The sequence below is a fragment of the Alnus glutinosa genome, chromosome 5 (assembly GCF_958979055.1).
Source record: "Alnus glutinosa chromosome 5, dhAlnGlut1.1, whole genome shotgun sequence".
In the NCBI taxonomy this organism is placed as follows: Eukaryota; Viridiplantae; Streptophyta; class Magnoliopsida; order Fagales; family Betulaceae; genus Alnus; species Alnus glutinosa.
In genome coordinates, this window is record NC_084890.1 from 42,852 (window position 1) to 68,494 (window position 25,643).

General features: G+C 39.6%; 2 protein-coding genes across 3 annotated transcripts; both read left to right on the top strand.

Moving 5' to 3' along the window:
- The first annotated feature begins 816 nt into the window (after positions 1-816).
- Positions 817-10,319, top strand: LOC133867904 (protein ENDOSPERM DEFECTIVE 1). 2 transcript variants are annotated; one of them, XR_009900230.1, is made up of 7 exons: positions 817-2,071; positions 3,420-3,539; positions 6,541-6,654; positions 6,751-6,840; positions 9,264-9,307; positions 9,389-9,496; positions 9,616-10,319. XR_009900230.1 is itself a non-coding variant. In XM_062304674.1 (6 exons), the coding sequence occupies exons 1-6, from the start codon at positions 1,043-1,045 to the stop codon at positions 9,685-9,687; spliced, it is 1,533 nt and encodes a 510-aa protein (XP_062160658.1). In that variant the 5' UTR covers positions 817-1,042; the 3' UTR covers positions 9,688-10,317. The 2 variants fall into 2 exon arrangements, 1 of the variants encoding a protein (XP_062160658.1); XM_062304674.1 differs by lacking the exon at positions 9,264-9,307 and having other exon boundaries at positions 9,616-10,317.
- Positions 10,320-15,665: 5,346 nt separating this feature from the next.
- LOC133868735 (uncharacterized) lies at positions 15,666-24,719 on the top strand. The gene is made up of 3 exons (XM_062305721.1): positions 15,666-15,882; positions 15,972-16,290; positions 23,660-24,719. The coding sequence occupies exons 1-3, from the start codon at positions 15,695-15,697 to the stop codon at positions 24,422-24,424; spliced, it is 1,272 nt and encodes a 423-aa protein (XP_062161705.1). The 5' UTR covers positions 15,666-15,694; the 3' UTR covers positions 24,425-24,719.
- The last annotated feature ends 924 nt before the right edge of the window (positions 24,720-25,643 follow it).

Genomic DNA, 25,643 nt, shown 5'->3' on the forward strand with positions numbered 1-25,643 from the left:
TGCCATATTGAAAAGAAACTGAAAGAACTAATAACATGGTTGAAGAAATGGAAAGAAAAACTAATAATATGGTTTGCACAAATTAGGAGAAAGCTGCAGCCCCAGTTCACGCAAGTTTTGTAATTTGGGGAATGATTTTAATTCAGAAGTCTCTCTAAACCCTAAATGATAGAAATCTTAAAAAGAATTTACCATTGAAAACCAGCCTACAAAGGGAGTGTCTAAGAGTTTATGTACACATAGTTACTATTAGACTTAACCCATGTGAGACACAAGGATAGTAATATACCATGACGCTCCACAAACATTTACAGCGGTTTAATTTATTGACACTAATCCGATAGTAGCTATTTTTCTTTTGACAACTCTACTCATCTATTTTTTGTTTTTTTGAAAAAAAACTCTACTCATCTATTAATCTTCAATGACTTACCACATTTAAGAGTTTTCGAAGAGGGGTTAGAATAATATTACAATGTTGATCTTTCATCGGTAAGAGTTTCCGGAGTGGGCGTAGAATAATATTATAATATTAATATTTCATCACCCATGAAGGAAATAACATAAATGAATATTACAAAAGAGAAAATGAATGATTAGACAGATTAGTGCTATACCCCTGTTTAAAATAAATAAATAATAATAAAAAATTAAAAAAGAAAAAGAAAAAAAAAAAAGAAAGAACCGTTACGACGTACGAGTTGATCCTCACAGCCAACGGCTAGTTTTTTTGTTCTTTTTGAGAGCAGCCCCCCTTACAGCTCTCTCTCTCTCTCTCTCTCTCTCTCTCTCTCTCTCTCTCTCTCTCTCTCTCTCTCCTGATCCGGTCACACACATCAGTCTCTTTCTTCCCTGATCCGGTCACAAACATCAGACGTCAACACAGTTCAAGGGGTTGGGATATCTGCCATCTGAATCTATCTCAATTCAGGGGTTTGGCTTTCCGATCCGTTCATTCATTTAATCATAGTATATACTAGTGTGCTTTTGGTGGGATTCAGCAAATTGACAGATCAAGATCGATCAATTTGCCTCGGCGAATATGAACGATTTGGTTGCAGACAAGTCCACCACGACGATGGAGGGAGCGGCGGTAGTTTCTCCTCCTCCTCCCCCTCCTCCTCCGCCACCATCTCTTAGGCGGCCGAGGGTGAGGGAGGTGAGCTCTAGGTTCATGTCTCCTCTCATTTCATCGCCACTTGCTAAGCAGCAGCGCTCAACCTCCGTGCATAGGCAGCGGCACATGGAGCCCTTGTTCTCTTCCGATGAGAACAGGCCCACCGAGTCCATTCAGATTCAGAGCCTGGAAACTTTGCCCCCTTTGGGATCTCGTTGTAAAGCTGCTCTGACCTCTGCTACTACTCAGAGAAAACAGCGTGCTGTAGCCAAGCTTTTCAAAGAAAACGCAGGAAAAATTGTTACCAACGCTTTTACCACACCCTCCAGGCCTGACACTCCTACTTTGGATAGGGATAGGATGATTCCATCGAGATTCAGACGGTCTACCAACATGAACATCAGTGCCACAGCTGCGGCCAAGCTGTTGCAATCAAGCGGCATGTCGGCTCAACCTTCTGTTCCCGTAGATGCTTCTTCGCTGACTGCCGATGACAATAATCAGAATCTACTTCGAAACTGCACGGCAACGGCACGGTCTCTTCCCGATTTCCGCTCTTCCATGCCTGAGGCAGACATGTTGCCAACGGTTTCCACTAGATTGCTGGCAGAAAAAAGTAGCACTAAGGGTAATGCGACTGGCGGCAGCACCGATTCTTTGAAATTGTCTGCTTCCCCTTGCTCCCGTTCTCTGAATTTGCCATTATCAGTTTGTGAAAAACAAGCCTGTGGTCTCCCCAAGCCACACACAAACTCTGTGAAGATGGGGGGATTCTCTCTGCCTCCAGTCCCGCCTTGCGCCAAGTTGGGGACCGATACTAGGAAGGGAAAGAAAGTTTCCTCCCATCAGGAAGATGTTCACACACTCAGATTGCTCCACAACCGTTATCTGCAGTGGAGATATGCCAATGCAAAATCAGAGGCCTCCTTCCGAGCTCAGCAAAGAGAAAGCGAGGTTCGTCACAACCCATTACCTGTTTTCTGAATTAATTTGTTATTCTTTTGCCAGTTTGTAGGCAAGCATAATTGATGATTTGATGATTTGGACTACCTTGTGTTGGTCAATGTTACATTAGGTGAACCAAGATTTAAAGTGAACAGTTTCCTTTTTCCCTTATGTTTCTGGTCAACTAACTACAAATTTTCTTTTTATACGTAACCGCAAAAATTGTGTGCTAGTCATTCCTATAATTCCATTACAGTGATACTTATTTTGTAACTATTGGGGGCATTATAGGAATGATTTAAACCAACAAACATGGTGCTGTAAGTTCTCACTGTATCTTAGCCAAGTTGTAGTGAATATCAAGCTCATGACAACGACATGCCATTTTCAAAATTGTCCAAGTTTGGTTTGTCATTCCCCAAATTGTATGTATGAAATGAGCATGCTGCAAGGGCAGAACTATCTAAATCTATCAACAAGAACATCAAGGTAGCTACTTGCTTTCCAAATGCAAAGAACAAAAAGGATGATGGTTTTATAAATAGAATTAATCATTACTCAGTTGTATTTGTTATAGACCCCTTTCCATGTCTCTCAAGATTTATAACCCAAAGTATGTGTTTCTCTTATCAATATTTCCTCTACTACTTCAAAACCAAATGACTGTTAGTTCATGATGCTTCACATGCATGCTCGTTGAACAACGGTAGGTTGTCAAGACATTTTGTAGAACATCCAAATCACTGCAATTATAATTGTTAGATTTCATGAAATTTTAGAGTCTAAGTACCTTAGTTGCATCTTTTTGTATTAGATGTTTTATTTTGTGTATAAGGCTGCAATGTACATAATTGTCCATTACATTGCTTTGTGAAAATGTGGATACATTAAGAAATGTAAGGAATGACGAGAATCTAAATGCAGCATCAATTTCAAATGACTTGAGGAATCCAAAAAGAGCGTGCGTTATGGCAGACAAATGCATGTAATCTTTCTTCGATGTGAGAAAAAAATGTTGTCATAGAAAAAGCAGAATGGCAGATAAAAAAACAGATGACATTGGTTAGACAAAATAGCTTCTTCTACAAATAGGACAGGGGCAAGGGCAACCTTAGCATTGACATCTCAGTCACTACACTGTCCTTATTTACACTTATTTCCTAGGCCATCCATTACTAATTATTTTTGAAAACTTATTGCTCCGATGTATTTGCTCCATGTATTTTATGTAAATCGCATTATGAATCACTGTTCACCTCTCGGTCTCTCAATACATGCAATCAAGCTTATTCTAGTCCCCGTTGAAAACACTTTATGCCAGCATTTGTTTTCTATAAACTGTTTCTTATCTTTGTAGAGAACCCTTCATTCCCTTGGGGTCAAGATATCAGAGTTTCATGATTCTTTGAAGAGGAAACACATAGAACTTGGGCTTTTGCAAAGAACAAAGACTCTATCGACAATCCTTGAAGCTCAAGTAAGGCTGACTTGATGAATGCTTTGATTTTTATTAGCTGTGAAGTTCTGTAGTATGTTATCTTGTCTGCGCTTGATTAGCAACTTCACTGATAAAAAGATTTCTTCTACACCTATATTATTGGCATTGCTTGGATGTACCTCTCTCCTGCTCACGCATGTTGCCTATGTCTTGCATATGAAGCATCTCCCATCTAACTTATATCTCAGTCGAACTAAATCCCATTTGTAACCGGACATGAAGAGAAACACATATTAGACTAAACATTCCTGGTTGAACTGAAGGAGTAATAATGACCTTGCAAGATGCAAGATGTTATATATGGCGCTAACTCCTGAAACTCAGTTTTTCATGCTTCCAACAAACAAGACAGAAAGTTCTCGTGCTCAATTTTGTCTCAACAATATACTAGCTATTCATGCTTACCTTTTATTATCTCTCTAAGAACCTAATTCATATCGTTCATTATTCTGTTCCCCTTGTACTTAGGCTACCATTCACTAAAATAATATGACTTCTCTTCATTGGGGCAATTGCTTTTAAACATTGCAAAGGACGACCCTTCTTAGCCAACTTTTTCATGATACTGCATTGACATAGTTTTTGTTAATCCTTTTAATATTAATGCTCATTCATAATTTATTCATCCAAGTAGAGTTCATTTTACGGTTAACCAACAAGATTGAACCTGATGATAATGAACGCTTAAAGGTTGATATAACTGGGTAATATCTAGGAGCAAATATATTTTGGCTGTATAAGAGATACTAATCAATAGAAGGGAAAAGGTCAGGAGAAGAAGAGAGAGTTTTCCTATGACTATATGAAGGCTTTCTCTGTTCCTTTCTCAATCATTCCCCCTTGGGGATGAAAGTTTAAAGCTGATTTCACACATGTTTTTTTCATACCCGTTATCTTTTTTGTTTCCCTTCATTGTCCTCGTTTATTTTTTCAGTTGACAACCAAATATAATATATGTTTTGATTGACATATATCTTGTTTTCCCATTTTTAAACTATTTATCTAAAACCACTTTCTACCCCAGGATTTGGTTACTGAAAAGCCAAAGAAAATAATAAATGAGAAAGAGAGATTGAATGGGTTTTAGGAAAAATTATTAAACTGATCTCTGGAGTTTAGGCTAGTATAAAATCAATCCATTGGGGACAAAAAATTATCTTAAAACTCCATACATATTCTTTCCTCCAATTCCATACATATTCCATTTATTTTTCTGATGGATTCTTCTTTTTAATTTAAAAAATAAATAAATAAAAGGCAGTCTCCATCTGTGAGGGAGGCAGCCTCCCCTCATAATGGGGGATCAAGATCCTCTCCATTTCATGGTCAATATTTTGTTTTGTTACATTAACATTGTGCATGGTGCCACGTCATTTAAAATTTTTAAATGACTTGGTAATTTACCGTGTGTCAACATATATACCATTAGATCTATAAACTCTAACATTGGCCTCCCCACATAAAAGGCCGGTTGCCCCTCATATGTGACAGTTGGCCGGCCAGCCCTCTGTAGGGGAGGTTTTATTATTATTTTGATGTGTGAGTAAAATTGCAAGATAGAATTAGGTGGTAGGATCAATTTGATACAAAAATTTTACCACAAGGAGTTCTAAGATAATTTTGTATCCCAGAGATCGATTTGATACGAGCTTCACTCCATAGATCAATTTAGTAATTTTCCCTAGTTTTGATGCTTATGCACTAGTACTGCCTATTGAATAATTTAAGAATTCATAATAATTATATGTTGTCTTGAGCTACTATCCTATTTATTTATTTTTTTGCTTGTCTGTTTGTATAACAAGTATGTGTGCCCCTATCTCCTATTTATTTCTCTTAAAGCTAGCATCACACTAATTCTCGCTGGTGCTTCTAAAATATTTGCAAGCAGTTGTGGCTTGATGCAGTTTATGAATTGCATAGGATATAAATACCAAAGGTGATAAGAAATTCGATCAAGTGCAAGGGCTTACTGATTTTATTTCAAAGACTAGAAGGATTTAGTTTGTTCTTTTAAATACACTTCTTTTTATTTTCCAAGATGCTATATGGAATTCAAGAGCAACCTGAATTCTCTATCCAATGATTATTTTGATTAGATTATAGCAAGAGATCTTGTCAAACCTCAATTTATTAAGTGATATACTGTAGTTGTGAAACTAACAAGAGGCACAAAGGTTGAGCATTTCATGAGATGACTTAAAAAATTTGTGACTAGTTTCCTTAATCTCTTTTATCACTCGGTCCTTGCCATTGTGTGGATTCTTTTGGTACTCCCTTCATCCTATTACAGAAAAGTTCAAAAATGACCTGTATTTGAATGAAACTAAAACTCTTTCTATAACGTTTTTAAATAAGTCCAAAAACAATGATTTCAAATTTAAAGATAATATGGGAAGTTAAAGAAAAGAAATTTGTGACTTTCATTTTTATTTTTATTTTTTGGATAGTTAAAATAGATAAATGCTTTCATCCATTTTTGGATAATTCAAAAAGCATATATTCTATTAAAGGGTAAAGAGAGTAAAGAGAGTATAAAGTATAAAGTATCCAATGCTGTGAAGAATATGTATTATGCACTTAAGTTTTTTAAAATTTGTGTTATCTTTTTTGAATTTGTCTGTACATAAACTTTTATTGCTTCTATAACAGTAACCAAACCCCGTTTTATTCTGCATGTATGACTCTGAGGTAGCCGTTGATTTGTTCATCTTGGTTCTAAGACGTTCTTCAATTCCAATCATGTAGTGCATTTAGATATAGTAGAAATTGTTTACACATATTAGTCCTAATTATTATTGTATATGTGTACCTTTTCTTTTTTCTTTTCAGCTTTTTATAATTGTCGCTAGAATAGATTACTTGTTGTCTCTTGAGTCTTTAACTTATTATTCCTGTCCTACCCCCTTTAAGAATATATCAATATTCTTTTGTAACATTGGTGTTCAGAACTTAAATATTTTGGTTTGCCTGATTTTAGATTCCATATTTGGCGGAGTGGTCTACTCTCGAAGAGGATTATTCAATTTATTTATCAGAAGCAATTCAAGCTCTGTTGAACGCCTCACTTCAACTTCCCATTGTGAATGTTAGGGTGGGTAAACCCAAAGCTGAAGCAAATCCTTAATCCTTGTTTCTAGTATGCTTTACACTGATGATACACTGACTGCGATATATGCATGAATTGTAGGCTGATATAGAAGAGGTAGGGGAGGCATTGAACTCAGGGATGAAGGTGATGGAAATTATAGTTTTTCATCTTCAAAGCTTCATGCCAAAGGTACAATAAGCAAATATATTTTCCTTCTTCTTTTTTTCTTTTTTTTCTTTTTTTTTGATAAGAATATATTTGCCTTCTTCTATTAAAGAGTTATCTTATTTATGACAAACCCACCATATTATTCAGGATACACCATTATGTAGATTTTCAAGGACCCACCAATTGAGCCTATCCCACACAACTATTTTCACTAGACTCAAATACTCAACCAAAGTCCAAACATAACAGATTGTGGTTGACTTAAATTCTTACTACTTTAAGTTGAACAAAGCTTTGTTGTAGGACAAGATGACACTGCTCTCTGCAGTACAAATTCCATTAATTAGATGACCGTGTTGGCATTGTGGGCTCTGCAGTACAAACGCAATTAATTAGATATGAAATTACCCAAATACCCCAAATAACACCTAGAGAAAGGTTGTGAATAGGTGTTTTCTCAAAATTCTCGATCAATTTAAAATAAACAACCACACGCAAAACAACCAAAATCAACTAGAGCATAAACAAATCAAACGCAAGTATGATAGTGACGAAGATGAAATCTTTTGAATAACTTTTTAAAAGTAAAATCACTCTAAAATAGCAAAATTCAAGAAATTCAATTCACTATAAAAGAATTAAATTACACACAATTTAACTTACACTTTGTAACTAAACTTGACGTGCACTCCAATAAACATGACCCATTTTTCTCTTACCGCAATAACTCCAAAACCTCTGGCCAATTTTTCTATGGTGCAACCGAGGACTATGGTGGCTTGAAGGTGTGTGGTTTAATCAAACTCTAAGAGAGGTTATGAATTGAAAGCTTAAGGATGCTAGGGTTCTCTCTTAGCTCACAAAATATTGTCATTAGGGTCTATTGGAAATCATGTGTTGAAGGCCATATATAGACACTGGAAAAACAAGGTATTTTATGCTCCGTTTGTTTCGGTGTAAAATGATTTCCGTCGTAAAATAATTTCGGGGAAGTCATTTTTCAGAAAAATATTTTCCGTCAAAATCATTTTTCGGTGTTTGGCTCGTACGAAAAATTACAAATATTTTTTATATTTTAATTTAATCATATTAATTTTAAATAATATAAAAATATTTTTTTTATATTTGCCAGATACAAATTCCAGCGAAAATTGCCTGAAAGTGGCCATTTTGCTGGAAGATCGCCGGAATCCGACACAAAACGGCCGGATCCCGGCCAGTTGACCGAAAGCCGGCCGTCTTGGCCAGTTTTCGGCTTGAACGGACGGATTCGGCCAGATGCTGGGGGTCCGACCGGATCGGTCCAGGATCCCAACCATCGGCGTTCCGGCCGAATCCGGGCTGAGATCCGGCCTAATATGTCAGATTCCGGCACCGACCAGAGTCGGAATCTGGCTTGTCGAAATCCGGCAATAGTTCGCGTAAAGGTCGACTACATTGTTTAAAAGAGAGTCGACTGCATCTACCATTTACGGAAAATGTTTTCCGAAATTTATTAAGCATTTTTTGTCAAACAGAAATCATTTTCCGGTTGACCATTTTTTTCGCCCCTACCAAACACCGGAAAATACCGAAATTATTTTCCAGAAATCATTTTACGCCGAAACAAACGGAGCATTAATTCAAGTCGGTTTCCCTAAACAAGTAATTTTTAGGTCAATGTTCTGACAAATAAGTCAGCTCGTTTGAACGTTGGCTTCAAGGATTTCTTCTGGCGGCGTTCAGACGTTCTCGGCTTGAATGCAATCGACCAAACCTCCAACCGAGCTTCTCGGATGTTCTCAAGGAATCAGTACCAAGTATCCTTGTTCGATCGAGCTCCAAACGAGCCTTCCAACCAAGTGGTTATGAAATTATGAAAATAACTCCTTTGAATGTGGTGCAACCGAGGCACAATCAAAGTCTTTGCCACTCCTTTGTAACATATCTCGTTCGGATGCCCACTAGCCGAGGAGTCCAACTGAACTTCTTGGACCACCAACTTTGAGCAAGATTTTGATTTTTTAGTCCAAGTCCAAACATAGCCTAACCAATTTAGACTTACACTAGTTTGTTTTTTATACCAAATTAGCCAACATAAAACTTAACTATGTTGGGGGATCCGGTTAGTGTTATTTGAGGAGTAAAGTTGTCCACAAAAAATGTGAAATTACAATTTTGCCCTTCAAATAAAACTAACCGGATCCTTGTCCGTTGCCATTGTGGGGCAGGAGGTGGAATTGGATGGACATGGAATAACAATATCTCGGAGATTTTTTGAATGTTCAGTTAATGACTGTTTGAAATTGAATCGATTACATAGGTAACAGTGCAAGTTTCCAAAAGAACTGGTTTGGTAAGACCTAATACATTGCAAATTTATCTTTTTTATTTGAAAAAAAAAATTAAAAATTAAAAATTAAAAAAAATAAATAAATGAAGAATATCTGTTTTTTTTTTGACAGATTGGGAAGAAAGGGAAGGGGATAAATCCACACAACCAGATTGAGTATATAAGATCTGATATGTCTATTTTCTATTCATCTAGTTTATTTTGGGCTCTCTAGTGATAAATGCTTGATTATTTTAGGCGGAAGAAACAGACAATTTGATTTCAGAACTTGCCAGAGTAAGTGGGGGAGAAAAAGCTCTTATTGAAGAATGTGGCGATCTGTTGTCGAAGACATGTACATCGCAGGTTTGCCTCGAGTCCTTTTTAACTCTGCTTTTTTAACCCTAAAGTCATACATAGAATTGATGAGAAAAATAGATAAAGAAACAAAGAAAGCAAAGGTCATAAGGTTGTTCTTTGTTCAGGTGGAAGAGTTCAGTTTAAGGAGCCAGCTAGTACAATTGCATCATTTCTGCCATATCTCCAAGAATGAGTAATTGTTCATGACTGCATTTTGTACGTGCTACCTACATGAGTCAAAGTTCCACCCCATGAGCTTGTTGGCGTCTGTATAGCTCTTTTTTCCGGTTTTCTTGTTATTGAGAGAAACAGAGAGAAGGGGGAAGGCATGAAAGCTATAATTTGCTGTCTTCGTCTACACACTACGGCAGGCAGTTCATCACCTTGACCTGCAATTCTTTTGAGCTTTTATAACTTTTTGTAAGACCTGAAAGTTATAACTTCTACAGTTCTACACCACAATTCTTTGATGAGCAGTGTGAGCTCTATGATTTGTTTGTTCGAAAGATGCAAGTTCTTGAAAAAGAACAACAAAGCCAGAAACATAGCAAACCAGAGGTAACTTCCAAATCAAGCAACAGGTTAAGCTGTTTGAGGCTGAATTGAAGTGGGGAGGGGGATTTGGAGGGGGGTAAAAAATTATTTCTGGAGATGAAATTTAAATACAATTTTAAAATTCTAGTTCCGCACCTATAAGTCATGCTTATAGCGGATGATTAGTTTATTTGCAACTCCACATTAGCAACTCCATTAGTAGAAGACACGATGCATTATTGGTTTAGCATCGACAATTACTTATGCATTTTGGGTTTCTATGTAAAATGGTTAAGCAAACCCATAAAAAATATCTATATATGATTCTCCAAATTAAATGCATTTTGCATTTTATCTACTGTACTTACTCAAATGTAGGGAAGCATTGTAGCTCTCTATTTTTACAGGTGGAAAAAAATCAAGTGTAAGACCACAATTAGGCCTCGTTTGGTATGTAAAATTAGTATTTCCTAGAAAATAGAATAGTTATTTTTACTCCTTTGTTTGGTAACAACACATATACTCTAATTGAATTTGAATCAAAATTACTACAAAAACAAAAACAAAAACAAAAACAAAACAAAAAACAAAAAACAAAACCTATAACATGAATATTATGGGTGTCCAACCGCCCAAGAAGTGCCTTAAAATTGCGATATGTGGTGTGAATCCATGATTTTAGAAACTGAAACTGAATCCATGGTTTTAATGATTTTATTGTTCTTTAAGGGAAAGATCATGGTTTTGAATCTTCATAAAACCAAAATAAAGATTTTATAGCATTAAGTGACGAGATTTTTTTTCTTAAAATGTTTTGAGCCACCGCCCACCGACCATGTACTCTTCTCCAAGATTTTATTACAAAACTTTCATTATTTGGGATTTAATTGAGTTTAAAATTTTAATGTAGGATATTACGGTCACACAATTTACCACTCTTCAAAATTATAAGAGTGCGCATTAGCCGCCATAACTTTAAAGTGATTACTTTCCTTATTCAACATGCAGTAGTATCCCTTCTTTTATAGCTGATTGTAGTATCCCTTCTCCCCCAAAAAACCGATGCCTTACCACCTGGCTATACTCCATGCGACCTTGTTCTAGATGTTAGAACAGGGAGAGGGGGAAGGGAGCAGCAGGGCTCGAAGAACAAGCTAAGCTATGGAAGAACATGGGAATATAGCAAGTAAGAAGCAAGGTTCTCCCTTGAAGACCGACTACAACAAGTTCGCGACTTAAATAGAAACAAACGATACGCTCTCTACTCTATTTGCTAGCAATGCTATACCTATTAAAGTTGGTGAACGCTTCTATAACCAATAATTAAACTACTGCACGTTTTACTAACGCTCAACGGTTTGTGCGCGTTGACAGCTCAATCCCTTGCTTATTTGTTATTAATACGCAACAGGTCAAAGCACGACGCCCAAGCATAATTATCTCATACTTTTTGCATCTTTTAAAGAGAATTTCTATTTTCGACATAGATATAGAATACAACCTAAAAAATAGAAAATGAAATTGCATATTATTTTGTTCTTCTATTTTTGCCTTTTGTTCTTATTTTATGTTCTAATTAAATATTATTTTTAAATTCAAATTAGTTATTTTTTTCTTTTGTAAATTTCACACTGAATTTAGAAAAATGATTGTGAGAGAGGGTTTCTTATTGTTATTTTTGGTAGACAAATGATGGTGAGAGTAATTTCTTTTCTTTTTTTTTGTTTTTTGACCTTTTTTTTATTTCTTTTAATTAAAAAAAAAAAAAAAAAAAAAAAAAAAAAAAAAACAACAACAACAACAACAACAACACTTCTAAATTTTTACTTTTGAGAAACACTATTAAAATAAGGGTAAATGTATAATAATTCCCTGAGTTTGAGCGCGATTTAAAAATGGTCCCTCACTTTTTAATTTTCAACATTAACTACTTAAATTTTTTCGCAATTTTGAATAGAATCATTCCGTTACTTTTCCGTCCAATATATATAGAAAAAGACCAAACGGTCAAATGTGCAGGGTTACAAAGAATTCCTAATAAACCAAATCAGAGGCACTATGGGTAGAGTTTCCTCCACACCGGGCAAGTCAGACTCAGACCATATTAGACCACAGCTGCCAAAAAATAACCTAGACAACAGAAGATGCATCTATTGAGCATAAAACCCTACTTGATCTAGGAGAGGACACACATTCTGAGCTAAACAATAACTTTTACAAATCAAGTTTTGATCTTAAAAAATAAAGCATACTGCATTAATAGACTATTACAATAGAAAAACAAAAAAACAAAACAGCTTTAAACTTCATTGGTCGGCGAAAACCATGGAAGGGGCCAAAATCCATTTCCCCCACATCCCCGTTTTTTCACGACATTTTCGGAGCACCATCATGGGCCCGTTACCAGATTTATCGGGCTGTTTTAGCACCTCATTTTGCAAGAGAGCAGTTACCGAAGGACGAAACCGCTCGTCAACCGAAATCACCGACCCATCAGAACGCCGTTAGTCGTCGTCGCTACAAGTATCCATGGAGAGGATAGCCGCCAGATCCCTGGAATTCATGCAGACCCAAGAAAACCCAAGCATAGCCGCCAGATTCCTGAAAGTCCTCGATCATCTGGGTTTGGTGTGGGTGAACCCGGCATCCATGGAGAGGACCTGGGCAGCCGCATCATGTAAAACCTGTAGATCCAAAAAACCCAAGCCTAACAGCCAGAATGCCCACGAATCAAAGCATGAGGCACTGACAAAACACCGACTCTGATTCAACAGCCACATCCTCTGATTCACCGATCGGCCCTAATTCAACATTTGATTCAACAAATCCAGCATGGGGCTTGGGAATAGGAGAGAGCCTCTGCCATTACACCTCACCGAACATGAAGAAAAAACCACCAACAAAACATGAAATCTACGTCTCCATCCCATATCAGGATGAGAAAAAACCACTTCCTCCTCGAAGGCGCCGACGACGCCCAAAGAGAGAAAAGCCAATTTATTGAAAGTAAAAAAACTAAACACCACGGGAGGAGGGAAGCATAGTGCTTCCCTCCTCCTCAACAAACCAAGCTTTTTCCTTTTCTTTAGAAAATAACTACTAAAGAGAGTGGTGCTTATTTCTGACTACATTGTGTCATATTAGTATAAAATTATGAGCCCTTGAGTTGGGCATGTCATTTCGCAATCGGGAGAATCCGCCGGTTAAAATCTTGAGCCCTTGAACGTCGAGAAAATATAGCGAGAAAAAGCAACAAGACAAATTAACCCAACATTCAATCTATAGACAACTCGAGAATTCTCTCTTCTTTTTGTTTTTACTCTACAAAAAGATTGAACAGAATAGGTTTCAAGCCATGATCTAATTCAAATCCCCCCAAAATTAGTTGCCCAGAAGGGATCGAACAACTATGAATTTCTTTTATCCCCCAACACTCCACCCCCTGATTGTCCCCACGGATACCACAAAAATGTTTAGCACCAGAAATCAAAGCCACAAACTGAATCCCAACCGGAGGAGAAAAATGTGAAATCGTTATCAGCCCAAGATTTCACCTCATTAGACATTTCCAAAATCCTACAAAGAGAACCTCTTCCTTGAGCTAAAACTAGGAGATTCTCGGATATAACAGATGCGGTAATGGAGCCAAGAAGCAAAAGAAGTGGAAAAAGATGTAAAGGTTGGGAAAACCCAGAAAGGGTGGCGAGGATTTGTATGGTGGGAGTGGGTAGTTCCTCGGCATATCATTCAACAAACTCCGAGCAACCTCTATCTCGCCGGCTTTTGCAAACCCCAATGTGCTGGACGAAGACACCCCATCACACCGGCCTGTACCAGCCACAATCGCCATAGCCAGAGGCACCTCCGGCGTCTTCTCCAGCGGATCATCACTCGGATTAGGCATGCTAATATCCCCCCCCTTTATAGGCATGGCCTGCGTGCTTCCCTAAAATAACCAAACCCGAATTGGATTGAACCTTGGGCCTAGTCTTACGTTTAGGCGCCCAAAATTTCCCTCCTCTGGATTGTTTTCTATGGGTTTTTGTTGTGAAATAGAATTTCGATTGATGCTGTCGTAAAAAGGAAATTGTTTGAATTGAAAATAAATTCTCCAATTTAGTAGGAGACACCGCATACAAGTTGTTTGTAAAACAAGATGGAGCTTGGGACAACACATTTTCTGCTGTTCCATCCTTGTTATTGATTTCATTGATTCCCAGAGCAATTGCTTATTACCTTCCTGGACTTCACAAAGGAGTTAATCACTTCATATACTTTGCTGCTGTGCTATTTCTTTGCATGATGCTGGTGGAGAGCCTGATGATGATTGTTGCAAGTGTCGTGCCTAATTTTCTAATGGGCATGATAAGAGCATTCCCAATGGTTTATGTATTTTTCAATCTAGAATAGCTAATCAAAATCTATTTTATCTAGTTTAGCTAATGAATTTTAAATGCATTATACATCCGATTATCTATTCTTAACTCTATAATATTTTTTTATTATTTTTAATTTATTTATTTCATTATAGTATTTTTTTTCACGTGGGTCCCGCTTTATAACTCCACTACTTTGCACACTTTCTCTTAAATCTCCACTATAAAGGAAGAAAAAAAAAAAAAAAAGAACGTGGAGTGGTGGAGGGAAAAAAGAAAAAAGCAAAGCTAAAAAAGTGGAGATAAAGAATAAAAAAAATAGATAAGTGAATAGTATAACTCTACATGTAGAGTTCCACTATTTATGGAATTAAGGAAAATCTATTATAGAGTTGGAATACATAAGCTGATGGAGTCTCTTTTTAACACTTTTATTATCTATTCTAGCTTAAAGTTACAAATAGATAATCCATTGGGAGTGCTCTAACGGATGCCGGAATTCAAGGGCTCATGATTTTAACTGGCGGATTCTTCTGATTGTGAAACGACATGCCCAATTCAAGGGCTCATAATTTTTTAACGCCGCCACCCCAAAGTGGCTCCAGCCACATCTAAGGGTGGCCCAAGGCTACCCCCTCCCAAGTGGCAGCCACCCCCAAGTGGGTGGCGGCAGCCCAACTCTTTTTTTAAAAAAAAAAAAAAAATTGTCTTTTTAAATAAAATTATTAAAAAATAATATTTTAAGATGATGCGATAAAAATAGACACGTGACACTAACAAAATTTGCGAAATTGAATGAAAAAGTGACGGAAAGATTCTATTCAAAATCACAAAAAAGTTAAATTGTTAATGTTAAAAATTAAAAAGTGAGAAATTATTTTCAAATTACGTTCTGACTCAAAGAGTAATTATAAATATACTCTTAAAACAAAAATTCTTTTGCGAACAGAATAAACAATACTTTTTCTGTTCAAAAAAAAAAATATATATATATATATATATATTATTATTATTTTCAGCCTTTTTAAAACTCTTTTAAAAAACCTTCTCTAAATCCAATTAATCCAGTCACGTGCAGCAAATGGGGCGTTAATGGACAAGACTGAACCCGCCCTACCTAAATGGGCGGAATTTGGGCTTGATTATTTTAATAATGGGCTCAGCTGGGTTGGTCCAGCCTTAGTTTGCTGGCGGCGGCCCGGGAGGATTGCCACTTGATAATAGAGAGAATATTTGTATAAATACATGGAAAAGAAAGGCCGAGGAAGTATAGACAGAGGAGTAATAAGAAAGAATGGCATTGAAATTCTTGAACAAGAAGGGGTGGCACACGGGAAGCCTAAGGAACATAGAGAACGTGTGGAAGGCGGAGCAAAAGCATGATGCTGAACAGAAGAAGTTGGAGGAGCTCCGCAAGCAGATCCAGGAGGAGAGGGAGCGCAGCGAGTTTCGTCTCCTTCAGGAGCAGGCCGGCCTCGTTCCGTAAGTGAACAGCCCTTCTTTTATCCTTGCAATGATTATTACGTCAATTTCAATCCATTTTTGCATTAATTTTTGGGAAATTTTTGCAGCAAGCAGGAGAGATTGGAATTCCTGTATGATTCGGGATTAGCCGTAGGGAAGGGTGGCAGTTCCGATGGTGGATTCAAGGCCCTCGAGGCCTTCCCTAAGCCAACCACTGCCGACGACTCCGCCGCCGGCCATACTGCCAAGGCATCATCTTCGTCGTCGTCGGTACCGGGAGCTTTATTCGAAGAGAAGCATCACTCCGCCAACGATGCTTGGAGGAAACTCCATTCAGATCCTCTGCTCATGATTCGGCAGCGTGAGCAAGAAGCCCTTGCCCGCATTAAGAACAACCCTGTCCAGATGGCCATCATTCGCAAATCCGTATGTCCTTTTTCTTCTTTATTCTCTCTGTGTTTTTTTTTTTTTTTTTAAATCAAATTGTCGTTTCCTGGAAGATAATATTTATGTTTGTTTGGCCAATGGGTATTTAAGAGTTGGAAGAGCACCAGGCTCGGGCTCGGGTTTTAATGGATCAGGATAAGTTAGATGATAGTAATGGAGGACTTTCTGGTAGACTTTGAAAGCTGTCACAACTCTACCATGAGTTTTTTTCCCTTTTGCATTACTATATTTGTAAGGACCAGGAAAAGCACTAATCACATTTGCGTTATTCTCTAAAAAGCCTAATCCAAAAAGCCTAGACCACACCACAGGGGAACGTGTTTATCTTCTTTCAAGGTGGAAATCACCGAGGAAGACACAGCCTGTTAGCCCTCCTGATGTTTTTAGCATTGCCTTTCTTGTTTTCATATGTTCTAGCTTTCTTTCCTCTAATAAATCAGATTGACGCTGAAGTAGCAATTCTGTAATTTGAAGGCACTCTTCCCTTATGTACGTACATTCTTATATCCAGAACGTCACTTCACTGCTTGCTTCCCACAGTTTATCCACACTTGCATGTTATTCTTACAGTTTCTTCAGCTCTCCTTGTTTTTCCACAGTTTTTGCTTCTGAACATGAAAGAGCCTTGACAGAATTTAAAAATCATCAGCAACTCTCAGTGGCTGATGGCCTTAGTCAAACATCTACCTTTGCAATATTCTATTTTGGAAGTCTTAACCTTAAGGGGTTGGCTCAAGTGGTAAAGGCCTTAGACTTGGTGGCATTCTCATCAGGTCTAAGGTTTGAATCCCTTTGAGTGCAAACAATTTCTTAGGGCCATGCCCACAACGAAGCCGAACCTTACCCGATCCATGTGGGGGGCGCCTTGCACGGGTCCAAGTTTTACCTTTTAGGGATGGGTAGACGAAGTGGCCTTACCTTGGAGGGTTCTCCGTCATTTAAAATAAATAAATAAATAAGAAGTCTCAAAATATGCCTTAAAAAAATATGTTAACATAAAAGGAGATGAGATTTTGTTGTGTGCCTGGGTTTGTGATCGGGTAATTGGTCTATGGATGGGCAAATTAGCAGGATTGGACTTCCTGGATTTACCTACGGTGAAGGGTGATGAATTGATACGAGGTATTTGAGGTACCTCTGCCTCCTAATTCAACTACAGGAGTTGAGAATTTTTGTGGTAAATAAGTTGTCTCCTTTATTATGAATCAAGACCTCTATAAATAGAGGTTACAGAGCAAAATAGAAATTATGGAATTACATCAAATCCCTTATTCCTAGGAATTCTTTCTATAAAAGAATTCCCTTATTTAGTAATACCATATTCTAGTGGAAACCAGTATCCCTTATTACTAGGAAATACTGTCCTTACAAGATTATTTCCTTCCTACCGAAAAAGTCCTGCTGGAAGAGCACCGACTTTTCCATTCCTAGCCTTCTCCACCTCAGCCACCACTTGTATCCTCTCCTTGAACCCTAGCGAAGGCTTCTTTAGTTAGGTTTTCTTTTGCTTCCTGCCCACGTTTCCTACGTCTCACATAGCTCCGTAACACTCCCCCGTCCTTCAAAATGCCCTTGTCCACAAGGGCAAAGGAAGGAAAACGAAGCTTAAAGTCAAGGAGACACTCCCATGTGGCCTCTGCAGGCGAAAGACCCTGCCAATGCACCATTACTTCAGGAACACCCTGGTGGCTACGTTGGTCGATGATAGCTTGAGGGAGGAGCTGGCTGTCCTCGTGGAGAGTGGGGAGATGGTCTTGAACAGGTACCCCATCCCCAACCCATTTCTTCAAAACCGAAACATGGAAAACATCATGAATCTTAGCCTGAGGGGGAAGAGCCAGATGGTATGCTACTGGACCAATCCGCTTGACAACCTGGTAAGGACCATAGAACTTAGGAGAAAGTTTCAGATTACCTTGCTTGTGAACAAATTGCTGCCTATACCCTTGGAGCCGTAAGTACACCCATTCCCCTTCCGAAAAAACACGCTCAACATGAGACTTGTCATACACCTGTTTCATGCGATTCTGGGCGTCCAGCAGCTGCTGGCGAACCTCCAGAAAGACTTGGTCGCGGCTAAGCAGTGCCTCTTCCACAGCAATGGAACGAGTAGCCCTGAGAATGAATGGCAGGAGCGGAGGAGGAGGTCGCCCATAGACAATTTCAAATGGAGTACGCTTAGTAGCAGAGTGAAAACTCATATTGTAACAATACTCGACCCATGGCAGCCACTTAGCCCATTGGCGGGGAGAATAGCTAGTAAAGCATCGCAAATACATCTCGATAGTGCGATTCACAACCTCCGTCTGCCCATCCGTTTGCGGGTGATAGGCGAAACTAAAGTTAAACTTCGTTCCATGCAAGCGGAAAAGCTCCCGGCAAAAAAGTCCAGTAAACACAGGGTCTCGGTCACATACGATGGAAGTGGGAATTCCATGTAAACGAATAATAACATCAAAGAAGGTCTGAGCCACTTGTGGTGCCGTGTAGCGATGCTTGAGAGGAGTGAAATGGCCATACTTGGAAAGACGATCGACAACCACAAAAATGGTAGTGCGACCGTAAGACTTTGGAAGGCCGTCAATGAAGTCCATGGAGATAGCCGTCCAAATTTGTTCGGAAATGGGCAGGGGCTGCAGCAGACCGGCTGGCTTGGTGGCTTCAGCTTTGTGACACTGACAAATGTCACAATTTTTGATGAAGGTGCGGAGCTGCTGTTGCATGTTAGGCCAGTAAAAAATAGACCGAATACGTTGCAAACCCTTGTGATACCCTTCATGCTTGCTGCTATGGAATTTTGTGATTATGGCCGCTGCTGTGGGGGATTCAGCCTTGAGGTAGATCCGGTTTTTGAAGTAGATAAGCCCCGCCTGCATGTGCCATGGCCCCACCTCTTCATTCTGTTGAATGCGTGCTGCCAAGGCCTGGAGATCCGGATCGTGTTGAACTTCCTGTTGGATAGGTATTATCATGCCCCTGTTTGTATTCGATCGTGAAGTCATACCCCATAAGCTTGACGAGCCACTTTTGTTGAGCCTCAATGGTGATAGTTTGATCCCACAAATATTTGAGGCTGCGGTGATCGGTTCGCACCACAAAACGCTGGCCTAAGAGGTAGGGACGCCACCTTTGAATGGCAGTGACGAGTGCAAGCATCTCTTTCTCATAGGTGGAGAGGTTGATGTTACGACCATGGAGGGCCGGCCTGGCTGAAGTAAGTAATGGGGCGGCGATCCTGCATCAGAATAGCCCCTATGCCATGACTAGAAGCATCGCACTCAATGACGAATGATTTAGAAAAATCAGGCAAGGCCAACACCGGTGCCTTTGTCATGGCTTCTTTAAGACGATCAAATGAATCGCTGGCTTCCTCGTTCCACCCGAAAGCATCATTCTTCAAGAGTTGAGTGAGAGGTTGGGCAATAGTACCATAATTCTGGATAAACTTCCGGTAGTAGTCGGGAAGTCCAAGGAAGCCCCGAAGAGCCTTGATGTTGGAGGGTCTCGGCCAAGCCAACATTGCGTGGATTTTGGCAGGATCCACGGTGACTCCATTCTGCTCAATAAAATGGCCTAGGTAGTTCACCCGCTTTTGGCCAAAACTACACTTGTCCCTTTTAACAAACAAGTGATTAGTTCTCAAAATGTCAAAGACACGAGTCAAGTGATATAGATGGTCCTCCCAAGACTTACTATAAATGAGAATGTCATAAAAAAAAAAAACGAGAACGAACTTACGTAAATAACCTCGAAAGATGTCGTTCATCAAGGACTGAAAAGAGGACGGAGCATTAGTGAGGCCAAAGGGCATAACCAAAAATTCGAAGTGCCTGTGATGTGTCCGAAAGGCTGTCTTTTCCACATCCCGCTCCTGCATCCGGATTTGATGATACCCGGAACGGAGGTCCAGCTTTGAAAAGTACTGTGCACCATGCAACTCATCCAACAATTCATCAATTATCGGAATCGGATATTTATCCTTGATGGTGATCCGATTGAGGGCGCGATAGTCCACACATAAACTCCACAAATCATCATGCTTCTTGACTAATAAGACCGGAGAGGAGTAGGGACTAGTACTGGCTCGGATGACTCCATTGTTAAGTAAATCCAGCACTATTTTTTCTATCTCATCCTTTTGATAATGGGGGTACCGGTAGGGCCTCACGTTTACTGGGGAAGAGCCTTGAATTAGGGGAATCTTGTGGTCATGAGGTCGCATAAGGGGCAGACCCTGCAGCTTGTCAAAGATATCTTGGAACTCTTCTAGGAGATGCTGAAGGTCCGGACTGTTTACACCCGGGCAGCACTGCTTGACCCCCAACTGTACTGCAAAAAGTTGAAGGAGGACACCCTCACTGTTGTGTTGCAATTCCTTCTACATCTTTGGACCTTTCAATATTCTGTTCCTGGGTGCTGCTAGGTCAACCAGCGTGACTTTCTTCCCTTGCCACCGGAAACTCATGCGGAGTGAGGAAAAATCCCACAAGATGGGACCTAGCATCTTCAACCATTGTGCCCCTAAAACTGAGTTGTATCCCCGCAAATCAACCAGAAAAAATTCTTGTGTAAATAAAGTACCTCCCAACCAAACCGGTACTGCAAAGCACTTCCCCTTGTTGGAAGGCCTGTCCCCATTGGCCACCAGAACTTCAAAGGCCATGTGTTTGTCTAGTTCCAGGCCCAACCGCTCTACCAATTCAGTGTTCAAGAAATTCTGCGTGCTCCCCATGTTTGCCAGCAGAATTACCCGGGCCTTCTTAATGGTTCCAGCGATGCGCATCGTCTGTGGGGTTTGCACACCTGAAATTGCGTGGAGGGAAATTTCCAGAATCTCGAGCTTGTCGTCCTCCCAAGTTTCTCGTGCCCCTTCTTCACTCGGGAGTTCATTATCTTCCTCATAAATTCCCTCGATCAGAAACAGCTTCTTACACCTGTGCCCCGAGGAGAACTTGTCGTCGCAATTGAAACAGAGGCCTTTGTCCCTCCGTTCCTTCAATTCGGTCGGGCTCAACTTCTTGATCACTGGGGATCGGTTCCGCATAAGGCTAGCAGATGGTAAGGGTGGTGTATTCACCTAGCCCATGGTTTTCCTGAAGTCGTAGAAATTTGCGGGTCGTCGTTGCGCCAACAGCCTTGCCTCATACAACCGTGCTAAACCCACTGCAGCCGTAAGAGTTGGGGGCCGAGAGGCTTGAACTTCAGGCCTTATGCTCTCCTTTAGCCCACTTATGAACCCGCTAACCTGCTGTGTTACCGAGAGACGACCAGCCCTGCTCAACAAACGTTCGTATTGCCCCTAGTATTCCCGCACCGTTCCTGTTTGGCGCAACGTGGTGAGATCACCAAAGAAATCATCAAATTGGGTGGCACCATACTACACATGCAGTCCGTCCTTCAAAGTTTCCTCTGAAACTTGCTCCTCACTTTCCTTAAACAGTTGATACCATAGTTGTGCCTCTCCTTCTAGGTGATAGGCTGCCAACCCCACCTTGTCCTCCTCGGCAGTCCCCTAAAACTCAAAGAACTGTTTCGCCCGACACACCCAACTTGTTGGGTCTTCTGAGCCGTCGAACTTTGGGAAGTTTAACTTGGCAACCTTAGGGAAAGAGTTGCTGGATTTGGTCCGATTGGGTCCTCCAGTTCGGACCCTGGAGGAACTTGCCGCATTGCTTTGTTCTTCCTCCTGATGGTTCGTATTTTTAGAGAGTAAAGTACCCAACATCTCCTCTAAGCCCCTCTGGCCCTCGGCTATCTTCTCTATATCCTTCTGAATGGGTTCGTCCCTTGCTCCTAGTTCCTTCTCCACGCGCTCCAGTCGCTGTTTCACCTCCTCGAAACTTGGCTTTGATACCAAGTTGTTGTGTGCCTGGGTTTGTGATCAGGTAATTGGTCTATGGATGGGCAAATCAGCAGGATTGGACTTCCTGGATTTACCTATGGTGAAGGGTGATGAATTGATACGAGGTATTTGGGGTACCTCTGCCTCCTAATTCAACTACAGGAGTTGAGAATTTTTGTGGTAAATAAGTTGTCTCCTTTATTATGAATCAAGACCTCTATAAATAGAGGTTACAGAGCAGAATAGAAATTATGGAATTACATCAAATCCCTTATTCCTAGGAATTCTTTCTATAAAAGAATTCCCTTATGTAGTGGTGTCCTTTTTATATACTTCATGTATGCTTAGGGGCGCCTTTTTCGCTTTTTAATGCTATTTTGTTTATTACCTATCAAAAAGGAAATAATGTCCTTACAGGATTATTTCCTTCCTACCGAAAAAGTCCTACTGGTAGAGCACCGACTTTTCCATTCCTAGCCTTCTCCACCGACAGATTTCAACATTCTACTTTTTCTGATTCAAATGATTTTTTTTTCCTCCCTGGACAAGTAGTTTGAATGGTTTATTCAATTTTCTGTAGATGGTTGGAGAATCCAAAACTGTAATGGTTTGCAATTAAAAGAGATGGGTGGCTTATGGTGGGGATATATTATATCTGGCTGGCTTCAGTTTTTGTGGTCCAATGCAAAATTTAGACCATATGGGGTTGGTTTGTGGAAGAGAATTTGGATGGATCAGGAAATTTTCCTGCCATATGTTTTCTAGAGTCGGTGGTGTAGATGGGTGTGCATTCAGCACGATGTGTGTTGCCAATGGACTTCTCTATGCTTTTGATTTCCAGATTCACCAAATAATTATAAAGCCCCAGTAGCCAAGTTATCTAGGGGTGGTTAGGATGGATTAAGCATTGTTGCCCAAAATTTTCAGACAAGTCCAAATGTGGGCGGTGGATTTTGTGATTGGTCTTTTAAGATACTTGACAGGGCTAGGATGAGTGGTGTTCGGGAGGACTCATTGGGTTGACATTATAGTGGTAGTTATAAATTTGAGGTCAAATCCTATTTATATTGTGCTTGTGGCAGAATACAAGAGACTTTCCCTGGAGGAGATATGGCGTACTTGTTTTCCAACAGTGATTTGCGTACTAAAAGATTTGACTTTTTAGTATCATTAAGGGTATTTTGGTTAATCAATTTTCTCTGTTTTCACTTTTAGAAGTTTGTGCTTTTATATATTGTATAATTATTACTCGTCCATTGAAAAAAAAAATGCAACTAAAATCATGATAGAAAATTTCCATTGGAAAATTATGAGCTGCAATAGTCCAAAGCAGTTACCTATCATGCTTTTGTGTTTGATTATTTATTCTTCCATAGAAAAATAAATGCAACTAAAATCATGATCGAAAATTTCCATTGGAAAATTATGAGCTGCAATAGTCCAAAGCTGTTGCCTGTCATGCTTTTGTGTTTGATTATTTATTCATCTATTTATTATATTTTTTAGGTTGAAGAAAAGAAACACAAAAAGAAGACTCATGATAAAAAGGAAACCGGGAAGAAGCACCATCATAGCAGCTTAAAGTATCAAAAGCATTCATCATCCAGACAACAATCGGATTCAGAAATTATGACTGCTGAAGGGGGAAAAAGGAAAACTAGCAGACACAAGAGCTCAAACTATGATGTGCATTCAAGATCAGAAGATGAATCTGGTAGAAGAGATACAAGTAAGAAGAACCACTACAAGGGCTCAAAATACAAAGAGCTGTCACCCAGTGGCGTGTCAGGCCCAAATACTTCAAAAAGTGACTGTCAAGATGCTATCAGAAGGAATCATGACAAGCCAGAGTGGGAAAAATCATCTTCTAAATGTCAGACAAATCTTGATGTTGCAGAAAAAGAAAGGGAAAGCAGAAGGTTTCATGAAGAAAGCTGTTATGATGGGCGTGAGTCACACTATAAGCGCCGGAATGTTGCTCCTAAACTTTCAGAAGAAGAGCAGGCTGCCAGGCTGCAGGAGATGCAAGTGGATGCTGAATTGCATGAAGAGCAAAGATGGAAACGTCTGAGGAAGGCTGAGGAGGATGATGTGCAAGAAGCTACCCGGGCTGGTATATCCGGTGGTAGGAATTTCTTGGATGCTGCTCAGAGAAGTGTCTATGGTGCCGAAAAAGGGGGAAGCTCAACAATTGAGGAGAGTGTCCGTCGCCGAACACATTATTTGCAGGGCAGGTCTGAAGCTCGTGAAGGCAATGCTTTTCGTCGCTGATGCAGTCGTTTGTTGCTTATTCTGATAACTTCAGCTGATTACTCCAGGTGCGTTTACCCACCTTCACCCGACATATAGGGTATCTTTCATGTACCAACTTTGAACCATGTTGTAGTGAGAAGCTATTTAATGTCAAGCTGAATTATGTTGATATAGAATTCCTTCCATATCTCCGTTAACTCTCGGAGTTAGCCTGAAATGACAAAAAATACTCAATAAGCACTCGGACGAGTGTGTGCTTGTGATAATTGTATTCATTCACTATGTCCCTCTCCTTAGGGGTCGCAGTTTTACACTCTTGTTGTATGAAAGTTGTTGGGGGTGAAGGGAGGGTGTCATCAGGTTTTGGTTTGGAGAGAGGTCAGAAGTCTAGAAATCTGAGCCATCTATTGCATGGAAGTTCCTGTTGTCTAACTTCATTAGTCTTCTTAGATATAATTACTATCTACTGATTGTCCAACTTCCAGTAATACATTGCCCATAAGAAACCCCAAGGGCTTGGCTCAAGTGATAAAGGTATTGGTCTTTGTGGTAGTCTCACGAGGTCTAATATTCGAATCTCCTTGAGTGCAAATAATTTTTTGGGGCCAGCCCGCCGACGAAGCCGGAGTATTATCCAATCCATATAGAGAAGGCACTTTACATGGATCCAAAGTTTACCTGACAAGGATGAGTACACGAAGTGACCCTACCTTAGGAGTTTCTCATAATAATAATAATAATAATAATAATAATAAATAAATACATTGCCCAAAAGTCAGACCTGGGTAGCCAATTACTGAAATTTCTTGAGTAGTTTTATACGAGGTTTCAGTCTTTGTGTGTTTTATCATACGTACATATTGTTAGGATGGCAATGTGAATCCAACTAATCGTGAGGAAATTGCTTGTTTAGTTATATATCATTTACTGTAGTCCCAATTAATAACTGAGTTTGATGCCAATCACAAAATTGACACCCTGACTGCCTTGACTGGGCTTTGATGACACCTATGTCATCTACCGTATAAGCGGCTGTCAGCAAGAAGTACGGGCCCTTCCCTTGATTTCTTTCTAGGAATGATTCTTTTAGAAAAATGATATTTATACAGTAAATTTACACAATTTTTACGCAATACAATTCACATAAGGTGGGACCTACCAGATAGGTCATATTTCAAGTGAGTGTGTTGTGTAAAAGTTGTGTAAATCTTGTGATTCTTTTATACCCACCATACAC

Bases quoted from the DNA above. Each gene is read 5' to 3' on its own strand.
- LOC133868735 (XM_062305721.1), top strand. From the start codon at position 15,695: ATGGCATTGAAATTCTTGAACAAGAAGGGGTGGCACACGGGAAGCCTA. The intron at 15,883-15,971 runs GTAAGTGAACAG...AAATTTTTGCAG, and splicing joins GAGCAGGCCGGCCTCGTTCC to CAAGCAGGAGAGATTGGAAT. The intron at 16,291-23,659 runs GTATGTCCTTTT...TATATTTTTTAG, and splicing joins TGGCCATCATTCGCAAATCC to GTTGAAGAAAAGAAACACAA.
- LOC133867904 (XM_062304674.1), top strand. From the start codon at position 1,043: ATGAACGATTTGGTTGCAGACAAGTCCACCACGACGATGGAGGGAGCG. The intron at 2,072-3,419 runs GTTCGTCACAAC...TTATCTTTGTAG, and splicing joins CTCAGCAAAGAGAAAGCGAG to AGAACCCTTCATTCCCTTGG. The intron at 6,655-6,750 runs GTGGGTAAACCC...CATGAATTGTAG, and splicing joins TTCCCATTGTGAATGTTAGG to GCTGATATAGAAGAGGTAGG.